General features: G+C 44.0%; 1 protein-coding gene across 1 annotated transcript in view; it reads right to left on the reverse strand.

The window, feature by feature from the left end:
* FAM20C (FAM20C golgi associated secretory pathway kinase) overlaps window positions 1-18,289 on the reverse strand; it is an 81,949-nt gene that overhangs the window by 51,792 nt on the left and 11,868 nt on the right. The window contains exon 3 of the mRNA XM_034783266.1: window positions 14,076-14,154. Coding sequence (XP_034639157.1) covers window positions 14,076-14,154 — 79 coding nt within the window. The remainder of the gene's footprint in view (window positions 1-14,075; window positions 14,155-18,289) is intronic.

Below are 18,289 nucleotides of genomic sequence, written 5' to 3' on the forward strand. Positions count from 1 at the left end.
TATGTCAGGCAGAGCAACTAGGGCACGTTTGGGGCCAGATTCTTAGTTACTGCATTCCTGTGCTTGGGGCAAGAATGGTGGGAAAAGTAGGAGTAAAAATGGTTTTAAGATATCTTTGTGCTCTCTGAATTCTGGGGCTGTGCAGGGCCCTGCTCAGCACCCCTGCCATGCATGTTAGAGCACCCTCAGGGCTGCTCTAAATGATGCTCTGCTTACGAGGTCCCTCTGTGAGCCCTGTGAAATAGAGAATAGCTATAATGCAGTGCACGCCTGCCACACCTTCAACTTGCACACAGCACATCCCTATTTCTCCTCCTACATCTTGGACTGGAAACAGGGATGGTTTGGAGCTATATGCCAGCTCTAGGGTTGCCAACTTTATACTTGTACAAAAACGAACACGCTTGCTCCGCCCCCTGCCTCGCCCCTCCTCTGGGGCCCGCTCCTTCTCCAAGGCCCTGCCTCTTCTCCGAGGCCCCGACCCCGTTCACTCCAGCCCCCCTTCCTCTGTCACTCGCTATCCCCCCTCACCCTCACTCACTCACTCATTTTCAGCGGGCTGGCTCAGGGGGTTGGGGTGCGGGAGGGAGTGAGGGCTCCAGCTGGAGGTGTGGGCTCCAGTGCGGGAGGGATTTGGGATACAGGAGGGGGCTCTGGGTTGGGGCAGGAGGTTGGTGTGCGGGAGGCGGGGTGGAGGGCTCTGGCTAGTGGTACGGGCTTTGGGGTGGGCCTGGGGATGAGGGGTTTGGGGTACAGGATGGTGATCCAGGCTGGGACCCGGGGTGGGGGGTTGGAGGGCGGAGGGAGATCAGGGTGTTGGGGCGTGGGAGGGGTGCAGGTTCCAGGCGGTGTTTACCTCAGGCAGCTCCCGGAAGCAGCAGCATGTCTTGCCTCTGGCTGCTACGCAGAGGCACAGCCAGGTGGGTCTGCATGCTGCCCTGTCCGCAGACATCGCCCCCCCATCTCCCATTGGCCACGGTTCCCGGCCAATGGGAGCGGCGGAAGTGGCACTTGGGGCGGGGGTCATGCTGGGAGCCCCTTGACTGCCCCTATGCCTAGGAGCCGGAGGGGGGACATGTCACTGCTTCCGGGAGCCACACAGAGCCAAGGCAGGCAGGGAACCTGCCCTAGCCCCGCTGCACCGCCCACCAGACTTTTAACGGCCTGGTCAGCAGTGCTGCCCAGAGCCATCAGGGTCCCTTTTCGACTGGGCATTCTGGTTGAAAATTGGACACCTGGCAACACTAGAGCAGGGCAGCTCTGTGCCATCTGCACCCCTCTGTGCTGGGGGCATTCTTTGCAGGGGCTGCTTCTGCCCTCTGCTTTACATTGACAGGGTCCCATAAAAAGGCCTTAGCATAACAGAGAATCAGGTCCCTTTATTCTAGAGAAGAAAGTTTCCTGATAGTGGGAGGCACAGCTAAACGTCAGAACAGAGAAGACTGACAGCACGGTTCTCTCTCTGAGCATGCTCTGTTGAAACGCCATCATGGCATCACATGAATCTTCTTTCTATATCTGGGTATGGGAGAAAACGTGGCCTCCTTTTTGGTGGAGTTGCCAAAACTTAAATGTTCAGCTTAATGAGAGCTGTACTGAGAAACATTTAGTTCCTAAACATAATTGAAGTCTGAAAGTCTGTAAACTCTGTGGCTTAAATGACAGGCGTCAGACTTTCTGGTGAATAAAGCGCTGAAGAATCAGATGAAAAATAATTCTTATCCAAAAGGCTTAGACAAATCATATGGTCTTCCATACACAGTAATGTAAATGACAATATAATATGTTTCCTTTAGGATGTGGGAGGGTAATGATTGGATAATATGACAATAATGATAAGCTGAATGTGAAATTTTATTACCTTGCATCACATCACAGTATTACAACAAAACCAAACAACTACAAACAAAAGAAAATATAATAATGATTAGATTTGCCTCTAAATGAGAGAATTAATATAGCATTTTCGTCTCCTTTTTTGATTTGGTGGTAGCATAGCAAATAGGTCCAAAATACAAGCAATAGATATATTGACAAATTCACTTATTTCTGAAGTCAGTATTTCTGCCAACTTTTATATATGTCCTCTCTCACTCATCTCCTTAGTATTTCACTGGCCAGGTAACTACCATTGCAGTTGGAAGGTGGACCACAGTTTAGCAAGATTTACAAAGAGGTTTTATAATGCTGACAGAGGATCATCTTGATTCTACTTCTGTGAGTACTATCTGGTTTAAGTGCCAGTGTGAGATATTTTACCATTCATAGGGCACAAATGAATGCCTTTATTTACAACTGTTCATATGCACACATAGAAAATGTATTTAGGGCTTCTTTTTATTCTTGCATGCAAATTAGTTTTTCAGGCCTTTTCAGTTTTACATACCCACGTGCAGAACATTATCATTGACAAAGCCCTGGCTGGGATGATTTAGCTGGCGATTGGTCCTGCTTTGAGCAGGGGGTTGGACTAGATGTCCTCCGGAGGTCCCTTCCAACCCTGATATTCTATGATTCTATGATCATAGGCTGGAAAATTGCACTATCATTATTGAGATAGACACTTGACGTGACAGAAGTGTCCAGAAAGTCTTAAAGATATATTTTAACACATTACTTAGTGGGATTATTAAATGCACTTTTTTTTTTGTTATGTGAGTCATTGGCAGCATAATTTGGGCAGGCACTGTGCAAGCTCTCCTAAGCTTCTCAGCTCTGTCAAAGCCCTTCTGTCTTGACCTGCATTACCCTCTTATTTCAGATCTGGGTCTCTCCTGAGCGGAAGCTACCACTCATGCCACAATTGCAGGTTGGTTTTTGTGTCACTAGCCAGTGTGGGACTGTGTCAAGTAAACTCATCTGGCTCCTGACCTTTGGCAGATTTGGACCCAGGTCTCTAGAAACTATAGATGCTGCCTTGTCACCCCTGCTTCACCCACTGCTATTTGTTCCCTTTTCCTCTTTTGAAAAGCCACATGCGGGATGCTGACTGTTACTAAATACATATGCAGAAATGGGAAATGAGTTATGGAAGATGGAAGTTTAAGGAACAAACATGAAGCTAAAATAAACAGTTCAAAGAACCAGATCCCCAACCCTCTTCCCCTTTACCGCCTGCCCTATTCCCCTCCTCCACAGCAGTGGAAGGTCCCAGATGCAGCAGAATCAATGCAGTTCTATTGCATGAAGGGACAGGACGGAGACGTGGCTAGTGAACTTGTAGACCCCAAGCAAGGGTGCCTGCACGAGCAGGCTCTGCTCCATGAGGATTGCCTGCACATTGGTATGAATTGTGGACGCAGTGTGGCCTAGTAGATAGCACACAAGACAGGAGACGGGCGTTCTATTCCCAGCACTACCACTGGCCTGCTGGGTAACCTTGGGTGAGTCATTTCACCCCATAGATAAAATGGGGATAATAATGCTCATCTTCTTTGTAAAGTGTGATGGCAATGCTAAGAAATAGGTATTATTAATATGCAGAACCTGCTTGCTTGAAATGAAATACTGATGGCACTTCTTTCATGGAGTAACGACTAGGGTTGCCAATTTTGCTTGGACATATTCCTGGAGATTTAATCACATGACATACTCTTTAATTAACGATTTAATCTTTAATTCCTGGAGACTCCAGGCCAATCCTGGAAGGTTGGCAACCCTAGTAACAACATGACATTAATTAGTGAATCAGGATCTAATCCCTGACAGTAAACTGTCATTCAAAGCAACAAGCAAAGCAAATAGCAAACACCATTACCTCTTCACTCCCAAAGACTAATTAATTAGAATCTACAAACACCTATGATGGAGAGAGCTAATCAATAGAGCCCTAAAAAATCCAAAGTCATGCTACCAGTGTAAAACAAGGCTACCCATTTAGTTACAACTCAGAAAGCAAGCAGGTACTGCCAGTGCCTAGATACTGTGGTGACTGGTGCTATATAAATGCCTTAGTGAGACAAGAGCAAGAAATAGATGTTGTAGTGTTCCTGGACCATTAACAGATCTTTCCACTGCTGGAGTGGCTAGGGACAACCTCACATTTGTTGTAGCCACTGTACGAGGCCCATTTCAGGACAGATCATTTTGGAAAGACGTTGATATCCACGGGGCCGGGTGGACAAGACCATCAGTTTGGGGATACATATACATTCTAATCCTGCATCCTATAAATCCTTGTGAAATTGGGGTCAGAGAGTTAGAAAAGGAAGTGCTTATCATGGGGACATAAACATTTGTAACCCCAGAACATCCCACTCAAATGCAAAGGATCCCGGTCCAAGACTAGGGTTCCTAGATGCTACGATAATACTAAGAATAAATAATTAAGAAGAAGAAGAAGAAGTAAAAGGCTTGCATGCAGGCACACTCTTCACAAGGCACATTCCAGCCTTGACTCTGCAGATGCTATTAATTCTGCCACCTGCCCAAGTTGCAGAGATGCCTAAGTCCCCAACTTCTCACTGCTACCTCATGCCGTCTGCCATTACACCCACCTTTGTCAAGAAGTGCTCATTATACAGAAAGCATTGTCAGAAGGAAGCAAGACACAAGAGAAAGAAATTGCTAATGTTCAACAGAAAACAACCAATTTGCTGAAAACACACGTCTTGAATGATTGTTACAACCGTCAACTGGAATGACCCATAGGATAATCCTAAATAACGCCACCATGGGTTGAAGCACAATATTGCAGGTGTGGAGAGACAGGAAAAGGTGTTCCCTTTTTCCTTGTCATTGCCACCAGCCAAGTGAAATGGTCCAGTTCTGATCTTGCCAAGTGGCTCTTAACCAATGATGTCACTTAGAACCTCTAGGTGCTACAGTTCTATGACTACCACTCATAACAGAAAATATATGTGCTGTGACATCATCCCTCCACAGGAGAACATTTCAATGAAAACCCTTTCTAAAGATGATCAAAAAGAATGGATGAATCTTGGTATTACACCCTGATGATACTACAATAATAAATAAACATCAGGGATGTTTTATTGAAACTCATCTCACTGCACTGAATAATCCTCCTCTAAGTTACCTTGAGTATGAAAATGTTTACATGGGAGTAAATATCTAATGATATTTCTAAAAATCTTAGAACAAATTGCACTATGACTGAATGGGTCTAGACACCAGCCAAGACTTTCATTTCCAGAGGTGAATCTCCATGACCAGGGCCGGCTCTGGCTTTTTTGCCGCCCTAGGCGCAGCAGGGGAGGGCGGTGAGCCCACCGCGGCTCCGCTCTCCCCGGCGGCCAGAGCGCCAGGAGGAGGGCAGAGAGCCCGGCCGGGGCTCTCCGCTCTCCCCAACCGGCCGGAGCACCGGAGCACATGCTTGGTGGGCTGGTGCTTGGAGCCGGCCCTGTCCATGGCAAGGATGGAATACACTGAATGGGCAATATGGAGGAGATTGTATTCCTATTTGCAATGCTATAGAGCAGTGGTTCTCAAACTTTTGTACTGGTGACACCTTTCAAATAGCAAGCCTCTAAGTGCGACCCCCCTTATAAATTTAAAACACTTTTTAATATATTTAACACCATTATAAATGCTGGATGCAAAGCGGGGGTTTGGGGTGGAGGCTGACAGTTCGTGACCCCCTATGTAATAACCTCATGACCCCCTCGGGGGTCCCAACCCCCAGTTTGAGAACCCCTGCTATAGAGGAATTTAGTCTGAACAGGGCTATCAACTTGGGCCTTCTTCAAAATCTCATTGAAAATATTGGAAATTCTCCAGTTGACTTCAATGGTCCTTGGATTGGGCCCCCTCATGATTTCTAAATCCATTTAAAATTTGTATTGAGATGATGTTTTATATGGAACAAGTACAGTCTGATGAAGATATGATAGGGAGAGAAAGTAACTTAACACACAGTATGTGGGATGTTTAGGTAGAAGTTCTGTTTCATGCTACTATGTGCGCTGGCGAATGTACAAGCTAGGGGACAAATCCTGCTGTCCTTACTCAAAGTCATAGTCACATCCCACTTGTACTAGTGTAAATTTGGCATAACTCTCTCAGCTTTCTCCACATTTACACTGGTGCAAGTGAGATCAGAATCTGGCTGTCAGGCAAAAGTCCCAGTAGGGATTGGAGGGTAAGAACAGTAGGATTTGTCCCTACAGAGCCAGTAACTCATGTATGGGGCCCTTGGAATGTCTGTTTATTGACTGATACTTGCATACCCAAAAACGAGGTGTTTCCTTTTCATAATTTTGTGAGATGTGATGCCTATATATTTTAAGCAGGCAGATAAGAGCTGAATAGTGTGATTATCAGTGTCAACCCTTCGTGTCAGTTTGTCACTCCATATGACTGAAATAACAGCCCCTTACAAGGTGCTAGATTTCTGCAGTGACAACCACAGTAAAAATTGCTTCGAGCTGATTCACCAAGCAGAGTGGTTTTGTTTGTGCCTAGACCATGGATTGCTCAGTAGGGCTTTATGCAATGGATTCCAATCCGCCAAAGTGATAATCCTGATAGGCAGATAGAATAGCAGCTACTGTATGGATATCTCACTTCTGTAGCTGCAATTTGATTTAATTGCTATGTTGACTTATAACAATACTGCGCAGGAATTTAAATTTGACCCCTTTTGGAGGGGCATGTTCTGTTCCCCTGCCACGGCCTCAGGCTGGGAAGAGCTCACTCTCCCCCCACCCACAGCCGGGCCCCAGGAGGAGCTTGGTCCCTCTTCTCCCCCACACCACCACGTTGGCCCCAGGGCCGGAGGGAGGAGTTCTGTACCTCCGACGATTATGGTGGGGTTTGCCCACCCTTGTGCACACCATGTAACAGCATGTTTATATTGGATGCCCGCCAGCTGAAACCCAACAGGTTTGCAAAATGTATTTCCTCAAAACAGCAATATATGCAATGTACTAAGGCAAACAAATCATGCAGTATGTATAGACAATTGGCCCTGATTCCGAAGTTCACATATGCCTGTGTAAATCAGAAGTAATGCCACTGATGTCAATAGAGTAACACCAGTGTAAATGAAGTCATAATCAGGCCTAGAGGCTGTATTTCACAGGTAAGTAGTCACACTACAACTTCAAAATCTGGATATAATTGTAGAAAATTAAAGCAATTAACAGTTGTTTCTATTAGAGCGGTTTTATGTCTTATATAATGCCACTACCCTAAAATGCAGTATTTGTATAGCACTCTCAAAGGGCAAATCAAAGAGAAATTTTAAAAATGCTGCTAATTGTTTATTTGTAAAAGTGTGCAATTTAAAAGCCAGTATAATAGCCAACAAATTTATTTGAGCATAAGCTTTCGTGGGCTATATATATAAGCTTATGCTCAAATAAATTTGTTAGTCTCTAAGGTGCCACAAGTACTCCTGTTCTTTTTGCGGATACAGACTAACACGGCTGCTACTCTGAAACCAGTAAAATAGCAGTCCTTTGCCAACTAAAACAACAATATTCATTTCCCTACTACCTTGGTCTGAAATAGCCCAAATTTAGTGACCTTCAAACTATGGTGCAAAGCTCCTCCCTTTGAAAGGAATTCGAGGTGGTCTGAGAAGATAGCCTTTTTAAGGAATATGAGATGGGAATGTATTTATTTTATTTTATTTTTCCTGCCTGGCTATTTTTTCATTCTGTGGGAACTGCCATCATTTTATTTCATCTGTTGTTACAGATAATATCTGCAAGGATACTTAGAGCTTGTCAAAGATGAGAAAATGCACGGTATTAACTAAAGTGCTAGTTAAAATATGTTTCTTGACAGGTCTCTAACACGACACATTTTTCCAGTAAAGACAAATCCTTAGACGCCAGGACTCCTGTTTTTAAGGTGTTAAATTGGAATGTAAATAATTAAAAATAATAAAATTCTTGCACCTAAAAAAAAATCAGAGTATTGGACACTGATTAGCTACAGTCTTTTATAGATGACTATAATGATGCACCTTTTATCTATCCTGTGTTGGTACTTACAAAAATAATGCACTTATAAGAAAAATATGTATAAAAAACATGTAAGGCTTAATTTTAACCTCCTTAAACCACTGTAAATCTGGAATAAGATTCTGGTTTCATCCCAGTTTAAATCCAGAGTGACTTCACTGATTTCAAGGGCATTTCTCTGGATGAAACAAATAGGGGTCTACTGACATTATTCTAAAATTCACAGATTTCATAGTGAATGGTGCCCTTTGTATAGGGATTTTAGAAACAGCCTGTAAAATTGTATCGGAAAGATATAATTCTCTATTAAATTCTGTAGGATGGCTCCAAAAAAAAGATATTTTATGTTCAGTTCTACCTGGGAATTTTGCCATTGACTTCGATGGAGCAGACTTTCACCCTTCCAAAAAAAAAAAAAGCCTTCAAGAGAGAAAACCGTTGTCTCTTTTGTTGCTAAGCTGTTTCACTCCCCCAGTTAACAACAGCAAAGAGAAAATAAATAAAAATATAAAAACTAGGATAGTTTTTAGCCAGATAAGCCAAAAGCCTTTTAAATTTATGACCACTCTCTCTCTCTTTCTCTCTGAATAAGTTATATAAGGAATCTTGACTTGAGACATTGCTGGGCATCTCGATAAATTTTGTTTACAAAGCTAATATACTAACAGGAAGGAGCTTTAGGGTTGGTGCGGGTTTGGGGTTTTGTGATGATGACAGTAATATAGTACAATACAGTTGTAACAGGCTGAACAAAGTTACATATTAACTGTTAGACACATTGCAAGTACATTCAAACTTCCCTTAAGTTTGCAAGCACTATGATTCATTTCTGTGACTTCTATGATTCCTTTGCAATTAGCTATGGAACTTACTTTGAGCTGTGGGATTTTTAAATAGAAATGGCTCACCTTGTAACCCTTTATGTGCAATTATTTCACAGTGGAAAATGCAGAGCTCCAAATAAATAAAATAATTGTAGATGATCAGGCTTTATTTATCACAGTGACATTCTCTTGGCAATTAAACTCCTCTTTCCTGATTTTGCTCTGCTTGCCTGAATAAATGACCCGATGGTACAAGATTTGTGAGGCACTGTCAAACAGTTAGCACAGGGGATGGATGGTTTCTCCATTTCCAAATACTGGCTGTGCTGAAGGATTCTTTCAGGAGCTGGCTCATTTTATAGATGTAATCAACAAAGGATTCGGCCGCTGTGAAATGCAAACTAACCAAGGCCTGCTCATGAGTTCTCCAGGAGTTAGAACAACTTGCCAGTTTCATTTCACTGTAACACTGCTGCAGAAACCATCTCTGAAGTGCTATGGAATATCCATTTAGTTAATAGATATCTGCCTGCATTAGTAAAGAGTTAGCATGTTCTTCTCATTCCACCCCATTTGCACCAATATCATTGCAACTCTGAAGAATACTGAGCAGGTCTACATGTGTCAAGAAGGGTTCACCGATATTACAAATGGAATCAAGTGCAGACAGGGGGCTGTTCCCTCACTACCTGAATCTGAGTCCTGCAGAAATAAGGTGTTTAGCTTTAAACTGACTAGAATAATAGACAGATTGGGACACTTTTGATCAAGAATTTTCTTTAGGAATCAAACTCAATATCCTGCTGGTTCCAACCCCCTCTGGTATATTAAAGAGTAGCTCAGTTCAAACTTCAGGGACAGAGTTGCAACTCTCATTGTCTTCACTCCTTTATTTGACAGCTGAATTGAGGCCACAGTATTTATTCACAGGCAAGAAACGCTACATTATTTAACTGCTGTTCAGACTGGGCTAGAAGCATGGTTTTTCACAGGGAAAGGCATATCCACTCAGACGGAGACAAACACATCATGAGTCCTTCCCATGTTCCATCTCTGATGCTGGGAATATGCATCCCACAGGATTTCCTAAAGGCTAGAATAGCTATTGTGCACATCTCCAGAAACAGAAGAGTAAATGGTCCTGGATGACCTATGGGACTTCTTGTGTAGTGCATACTCCTACGTGTTGATCGGTGGAACGCAGTCATGTGGCTTGTATCACAATTATGGAAGAAGAGTGCAGGGGCCCATGATGCAGGTCACTTTCCTGACTATCAAAGTGAAAGCCTCTTCAGCTGGCCGATCCCAGAGCTGAGAGTCAGGGAGTTGTTTTGTGGTCCATAAGACTCCTTTAAAAATCTTCTCTGGCTGTGACTCAGGTAGGGAGGAACCTACCCATTGCATTAGCACTGATGATGCCCTAAGAACATGTAGAACATTCTTTGACATCATCCACATGAGTATCATTGCCATATGACTAGGGCTCCATCAAATCACCGGCCATGAAACGTGAAATCTGGTCTTTTGTGTGCTTTTTACCATATATTATACAGATTTCATGGGGGAGACCAGCGTTTCTCAAATTGGGGGTCCTGACCCAAAAGGGAGTTGCAGGGGGATCACAAGGTTATTTTAAGGGGGTCACGGTATTGCCACCTTTACTTCTGCACTGACTTCATAGCTGGGGGCAGCTAGCAGTGGCTGTTGGCTGGGTGCCCATCTCTGAGGACAGCGCCCCACCAGCAGCAGCACAGAAGTAAGGGTGGCAATACCATACCTGCCATCCTTACTTCTGCGCTGCTGTCGGTGGCAGCTCTGCCTTCAGAGCTGAGCTCTTGGACAGCAGATGCCACTCTCCAGCTGCTCAGCTCTGAAGGCAGCGCCGCCGTCAGCAGCAGCGCAGAAGTAAGGTCTGCAGTACCGCAACCCCCTCCTACAATAATCTTGTGACCACCCAACAACTCCTTTTTGGATCAGGACCCCTATAATTACAACACCATGAAATTTCAGATTTAAATAGCTGACATCATGAAATGTACTGTTTTTAAAATCCTGTGACCGTGAAATTGACCAAAATGGACCATGAATTTGGTAGGGCCCTACATAATATGACACCTTGCCTGGGAAGGAGTCAGACATAAAGCCTGAACCAAAAGTGATATCCCCTCAAAAGAGGGAACAGCTTAAATTTAGAGAAGGCTCCTTTCTGCTGCATAAGGCCCTTCCATGGGAAGTCCTGTAGATTTAACAGACTGTATTTTTAAAGTTTTAGGATGGAAGTTCCATGGAAGGAAATCACTCCGTATATCTCACCAAACAATTCACAGGAAATAGATCATAAACTGTGGGAAATTGATATAGTCCCATTTAACTCAATAGAGCTACAGTAAAAGCTGTTTTATCCAGGACTTCACCAACCAAAAAGCTCTATAAACCGGCATTTCTGATCTTCAATGCAATTCCAGTTTATAGTCCAGTTGGCATGGGGCCGGCAGGGGTGTGGGGTGTGGCAGGGGGTGTGGAGTGCAGGCTCTGGGAGGGAGTTTGGTTGCGGGCAGGAGCATGGGGCACCGAAGGGGGTGCGGGGTGCCGGATCCGGGGCCACTCACCGTGGGCGGCTCCCTGCAAGCAGCGACTTGTCCCGGCTGCTCCTAGGCGGAAGCGCGGCAGGTGGCTCTGCACATTGTCCCTGTCCTGCCCCAGGTACTAGGAACACAGCTCCCATTGGTTGGGAACCATGGCCAATGGGACTTTCAGGGGGCGGCACCTGTGGGCAAAGGCTCAGGCAGTGTGCAGAGCTGCCTGCCACGCCTCCGCTTAGGAGCAGCTGGGACAGGTCACTGCTTGTGGGGATCCACCCAAGGTGAGCGGCCGTGAGATCAGACACCCCCCCACACACACACCCCGAACCTCCTCCTGCACCCAAACTCCCTCCCTCTTAGTTAACTGGCATTTTTCACATACTGGCACCCCCCATTTCCCCAACATGCCGAATAAAACCGTTTTTACTGTATATTGATTTGCACCAGCTTAGGATTTGGCTCCCTGTTCATAATGAAAACAAATGCTCGCAAATGTCCTTAATTAAAAAAAACTAAAGTATTCTACAGCGATCATCTGAAATACAGTCGTGTTGCCACTGTAAGATGGAGTATTTGGGAACACAGTTGTGGAATGCTGCAGTGGTTTTTTTCCTAAACATCTATTTAATCAGTTAGAAAATAGCATTTTAACACCCTCAAAATCAAGCTGAAGGGGTGATTAAGACATCGTCATTTTCTGCTATTGTCCCCATGGATGGCAATAATTGCTTCTGTATAGGAAACTGGTTATACATCCATTGTCATCCATCATCTTGCCAGTGGTGTATATAAAGCAGTACACATGGTAAACTTTTGATTTAACCTCATTAGCATTCCCAGAGCTACAATGTCGCAGCAATGATAATGATTTAAAATATCTGCATCTAAGTAAATGGAGACAAGAGGAATCTTGTACCATGTGGAAAGCCACCAAGGCCATCACTCTTTTACCTAATAATTAAAGACAGCTAGGCCCTGTCATATTCTCAGAAATTTCCCAGGGAGGGAATAGTGATAAATGATTTGGAATAGTGATAAAATGTGTCAGATAAAATGTGCTGGGAAGGGAGTGGGGAGAGGAGTTAGAGCCTCAATGGTATCATCCAAATCAATGCTCTCAGCATTGCTTTTATAGTTCCAGTGGTTTTGGAATGGTCCATTTAGGACATGCTTTGGCAACATCTCCCTTCAGACTTGTCTACATCATCTTATGTAGATTCCCTCTCAGAGATCTGAGCCTCCCAGCCCCACAAGAGGAACCAAGAAGAATGTGAATCCAGAGGAAGCCAGCCTGAATGGGAGGAATTTGGGAATAACGTGGGACCACTGGGCCTTTGCACAAACACTTTGGGGATCTGAGATCTAGGGGATTTCTTCATAGATCTCAGGACGCACGTGAATAAGGAGATTGATGCGAAGGAAACTCATTTACCTATTCCTTCTGAAGTCCATATAAGGCCTGATCTACCTTAGGCACTTATATGGATTCTGTTACTGTAGTATCTGAGCATTTCACAGTCTCTAATGCATTTATTCTCACAATATCTCTGTGAGGTAAGGTACCTCCCTTTATTATCGCCATGTTACAAATGGGGAATAGAGGCACAGAGATAGTAACTGACGTACCCAAGGTCACATAGGAAGTCAGTAGCCAAGCAGGAAATTGAACCCAGGTGTCAAGCTAATCCCCTGCCCACTGGACCATCCTTCCTGTCTACATGTACAATATAAAACAAATGCATACTGAAAACCACATGTTCTGTGCTGCTTTATTCCTTTACAGACCACCTTAAAGGAAATGAAGTGAACTTCCTTATAGGGGGAACAAAGAAAGGAAATGAGTTTATTATTATTCCAGTAATACCACTGACACAGAGAGTGAGTAGCTTCATTAAACATTCTGCAGCCTCAAGTGATTTTACTAAACCCTGTACACTAAGCACACAATGATTTTCATTATTATAATACAAACATATAGGGCCTGATTCAGAGCTCACTTACATCAGTTTTACACCTGTGCAACTCCACTGACCTCCTGCTTTACACAGGTGTAAGTGAGAGTAAAATCATTCCTGCTCCATCCAAGTCTTTTCTCCTCACTCCTGCTTCTCAAAGAACCTCATTTTCACAGCTACAATACAGCCTTAGCAAACAGTAGAGTGCACCTCTAATACCAACAGCAATAAATCAAAGGATGAAATTATAATTCATCAAACAAACACTATTTATGTCTTCCTCTCTAATAAATCTATTCTGAAAACCTGGCCAAAACTCGCACGCTTGCTGGTAACATTTCCAAAATAAGTGATGCAATACAAACTGCAAAATATTGGAGCAAGTGTGTTTTGAATAAAGATCCACATAAGAAAGGAACTTTGAGCACATCCTGTATTTTTGTGAGTCAAAGAATTCACAGAGAACAGTGTGCATGACACCTCATATAAAACCACAATATACCTGGTGTCATTTAAGGATCTAATCCAAACCCCATTGTAGTCAATGCAAAGACTCCTATTGACTTCATGTGGATCAGGCTCTAAGAATGCTGAAATTCCTCATGCCTTAACATGCCTCCTCTTCTTAACATGCCTACAATTTCCATTCAGTGGGAAGCTTAGATAACTAAGCACCGCAAACTTAGAAGACATTATGAGTGATCTTTTAACAGCTGTCAAGAGGGTAACATGCCACGGCTGTGTAAATCAGCTTTAAAATGGAGCGAAACATTTCTTACTTACTTCATTGGTTTAAACAATGCTTGTCCATAATTTTGGAATGTCATGATCAGTTTTAGTTGGGTGCCTCCTGATTTCATTGCTGTGGGAGAAAAGTAAAACCATTTAAAATCACAGTGTACATTTCTACGTACAGTCGGCAGTCTTACACTGAAAGAGCACATCTCTCTCTAGCTAAGCTTTTATATGTGGTGTCTGAACACCCACTTATATATGTATAGGGCACTCTTAAACAGGGATAAAGACTTCTTTAGTGGATGAGTAGGGGAAATGCAGTCTAGAGTAGCTGCTCACACTGACTGAACTGGAGTAGAAAGGGAATCCTGCATCCTGCATCAGCTTTCCCACTGTTGGCCCAATCCTACAAGTGCAGAAACACCATTGGCTTCAGTGGGAGTTCTGAACGCTAAGCGTGTGTAGGTACAGGTCCCTACATCCTCACTCCCCCACTCCCTATGTTCTTTCAACTTGCAACCATGAAAAGAATGCATGATGGAAGAAGAGATTGGGTGTGTCTTGGCGAACACCAGAAGCATGGCTGTACAAACGGGTGAGTAGCAGCCAGCCTTTAATTAAAGGCACGAACAGATGTCAATTGCAACTCCTGTATTATGCTGTGATTAAAGTATTTATTGTTCCTGAGCAATATGTATATATATCTTTTATAGTCTCCATGGGCATGAGCCAAAGCTATTGAAGTCAATGGATACCTATGCATTGACTTCAGTGGGCTATGGATCAGGCCCTGCATTAGGTGATATGTACATAAGCGAGAGGTGACTTCAATGGAAGCTTTGAGTAAGGAATGAGTAGTGACTGAGGGCTTGGCTACACTGTGAGTTAGAGCACATTAAAGCAACCCCGGGTACCCTAGCTCACTACCCGTCCACACTGGCAAGGCACGTAGAGCGCTCTGACTCCAGGGCTAGAGCGCTCCTGGTAGTCCATTTCAGCGAGAAGATTAACGCTTGGTGTGTGTTGACTGAAACGCCTGGGTGTCAGTGTGAATGAGGTGTTGCATTACTGCGCTCTGATCAGCCTCCATAAACGTCCCATAATCCCCTTAAGTCAAGTGGCCACTCTTGTCGTTGTTTTGGAATCGCTGCAGGAATGCGGATATGCCCTTTGAAAGCTCCGTTTCTGACAATCAGCATGCTTATCTGCTCCGAGACAAAGCAACCATTACTGTGGAATGCTGTGTGTGAGAGAGAGAGGTGTGTGGGGGAGAGGGGGTCTGCTGCTGTCTGAACTTACAAGACAGTATGCTGACATGCTCTCAGCCCCCCAAAAACCCACTCTCCCCCCCACATACACACAACACACTCCCTGTCACACTCCACCCCACCCCTCCCCATTTGAAAAGTACGTTGCAGCCACTTGCATGCTGGGATAGCTACCACAATGCACTGTGGCCGTTGCAAGAGCTGCTAATGTGGCCACGCCAGTGCGCTATCAGCTGTCAGTGTGGACAGATTGCAGCGCTTTCCCTACTGCGCTCTACGAAGGCTGGTTTAACTCAAAGCACTCTACATCTGCACGTGTAGCCACGTCCTGAAATTTAGCTCATGCTGCACATTGTAGACCATTTTTGCTTGACTCTCAAACACCATCTGATGGTGAATTACTGTAAGACTGACATTTATTCCTAGCAACTGCACCATTTGTACAATATCACTTTAACAGTCGGATGATGGTGTTTTTAAACCTGGACTGATACTTTTTTTGTATAAGTGGAAAAGAACATGTCACTTAAAAAACCACGCATTACATGAGTAAAAGAGTTCTCAAAGAGTACGTCTTATCTGATGATATGGTTAGTCAAGGGAGGTAAATATATGCTTCAGCAAACCATCTGCTCTCTTCCACCAGCCAAGAACACTTTGAGTAAATGAAATGACCTACACCCAAGCTCTTTAATTCACTTCTGCATTGTGCAGTGATGGTCATGTCAGTCATCTCTGTGTGTGCAATTTAGTCCTTTTTAATGCTTCCTCTGAATGATCAGATAATCCCCTTCTTTAGAAATCAGACAAAAAAGGTATAAATTTAAGAACTATGTAAAATGTCATGTTATCTTTTTCATAAATTTTGCCTTAGAGCTGGCCTTATTTGACCTGTCTAATGTCTACATTTGCTTTCCCTAACCAATACCATTAGTTACACGTCCTGTTAATTACTCCTCTCTGTGCCTTATTACTGATGGGTCACCAGCTCTCTTTCAGTGCTTGTAATCCGTATATTTTTGCAACAAAATGCTATGCAAATCTGGTCAGTTTAATTACTCTTCTTCTGGAAGAAAATCCCTCCTGCATTGCTATTTTGCTGACCCCTGCCTTCTACTGCATTACTCGGCTATCCCAATGGAACAAATAAATAATTAGAAATTAAGGGGCATTAAACAACTCACATTGAACAGGTAGACCAGAAACATGTGGTTTTCATATGTTAGGCTCACTCTGCTGTACAGAGTAGGTGAGATCCTCATGTACACCTGAAGGGAAGTAGGGGAGGTATAGATGGTTTTCCAGCCACAAACACCCTGAATCTTGGGGGCAACTAGAGTTAGTTCAGCCCCTAGCATAAATTAGAACAACCTCAGGCTGCTGTAGTATGTGCTATCAGTGACGTCTCAGGATCATTGTAGCACAGCTTACTCTGGCAACAGCTCTGCTACACACCTAGATTGTCATCTATACTGAGTGGTCAAGAGCATGGGGTGTATCATTAACTACCCCACCGTTACACCACCCAGGAGTCCCCAGATGACAGTTTAAGCTAGCCTTCCATCACATTTCACTGCCAGATTAGTGTAAAGGACCTAGAATGGGGCCAACGTTGTGACTCTCATTGGCCAAGTTTTATTGTCCCGTACATCGGTTTAAATCCACAATGTCTCCATTAGGTTGACCAGATAGCAAGTGTGAAAAATCAGGACGGGGCGGGGGGGGGGGGAGGGTAATAGGAGCCCATATAAAAAAAAGCCCCAAATATCGGGACTGTCCCTATAAAATTGGGACATCTGGTCACCCTAGTCTCCATTGAGTAACAGAGATCGGAATTGCATCCTTAAGCTTAGATCCTCAGCTGTTGTAACGCAGTGTGACTCCCTTGCCCACTGTGACGCTACACTGATTTACACCGCTGAGGAGCTGCCCTCAGTGGTGAAAACTGTCGCTAAAGTTTTCAAAATTGGTCCTTTTTCCAGTCACTTACTAAACATACAAATAAGGGGCCAATTCCTGCAGTTCTGTTCACTCTCCGCTTCCATTACAATCAATGAGAGTTTTGTCCAAGTCATTCTTGTAGGATTTAGACGTTTATTCAAGGAGCCGTGTTGAGCCACCAATTGCTAAGCAAAACTTCCTGTTGACTTTAATGAGGATTCCTGTTTATACATCGATGGCACAATATAGCCATGTATTTGCAAATAAACAACATTTGTTCCAAACGTATTTTAAAAAATATTTAATTGACTGAATGTAATGCAGTACATATAAAAAGTCCCCAGCCAAAAGAGGCTGTGGAAAAGTCAACAAATACAATATGGCAGCGTTTCCCAAACTGGGATGCCACTTGTGTAGAGAAAGCCCCTGGCGAGCTGGGCCAGGCGGAGGGACGTATTGGCTGCCGCTTCCAGCAGCTCCCATTGGCCTGGAGTAGCGAACCGTGGCCAGTGGGAGCCGCGATCGGCCTGACCTGCAGACGTGGCAGGTAAACAACCGGCCCAGCTCGCCAGGGGCTTTCCCTACACAAGCGGCATCCCAGTTTGGGAAACCCTGCAATATGGGAATGTTATGCCCAAAGCAGAATCAGTGTTTGAAAAGCAGGGTCTAGTTTCATATCCCTCCACATAAAGCCGATTTTGCACCATTTCAACAGAATACTCCCATTTTACAAAAAGTCAGGGTTCTACACATGGCATGACCTGGACCTGATACAACCATTAAGCGTTATGCAGCCTCATGATTGGGAAAGCCCATATTGACTGGGAAAGGGAGATTGTTCAAGACCAAAAGGGTGTAGAGATGGAGGAAAAAAAGGAGGTTCCCTCACAGCAATTTCTAAACACACAGTTTGGAATATTCTAAGTTTACTAGGATGCACAGCACATTAAAGCAGCACAACAGATTATTTGGCTAGCAACCTCTGCGGCCAATGACTTTGGCAACAAGAAAGGGGAAAGCTTTATGTAAGGTTCATGAAAAATTGCTCTGATC

Source organism: Trachemys scripta, chromosome 10 (assembly GCF_013100865.1).
Source record: "Trachemys scripta elegans isolate TJP31775 chromosome 10, CAS_Tse_1.0, whole genome shotgun sequence".
NCBI classification, from domain to species: Eukaryota; Metazoa; Chordata; order Testudines; family Emydidae; genus Trachemys; species Trachemys scripta.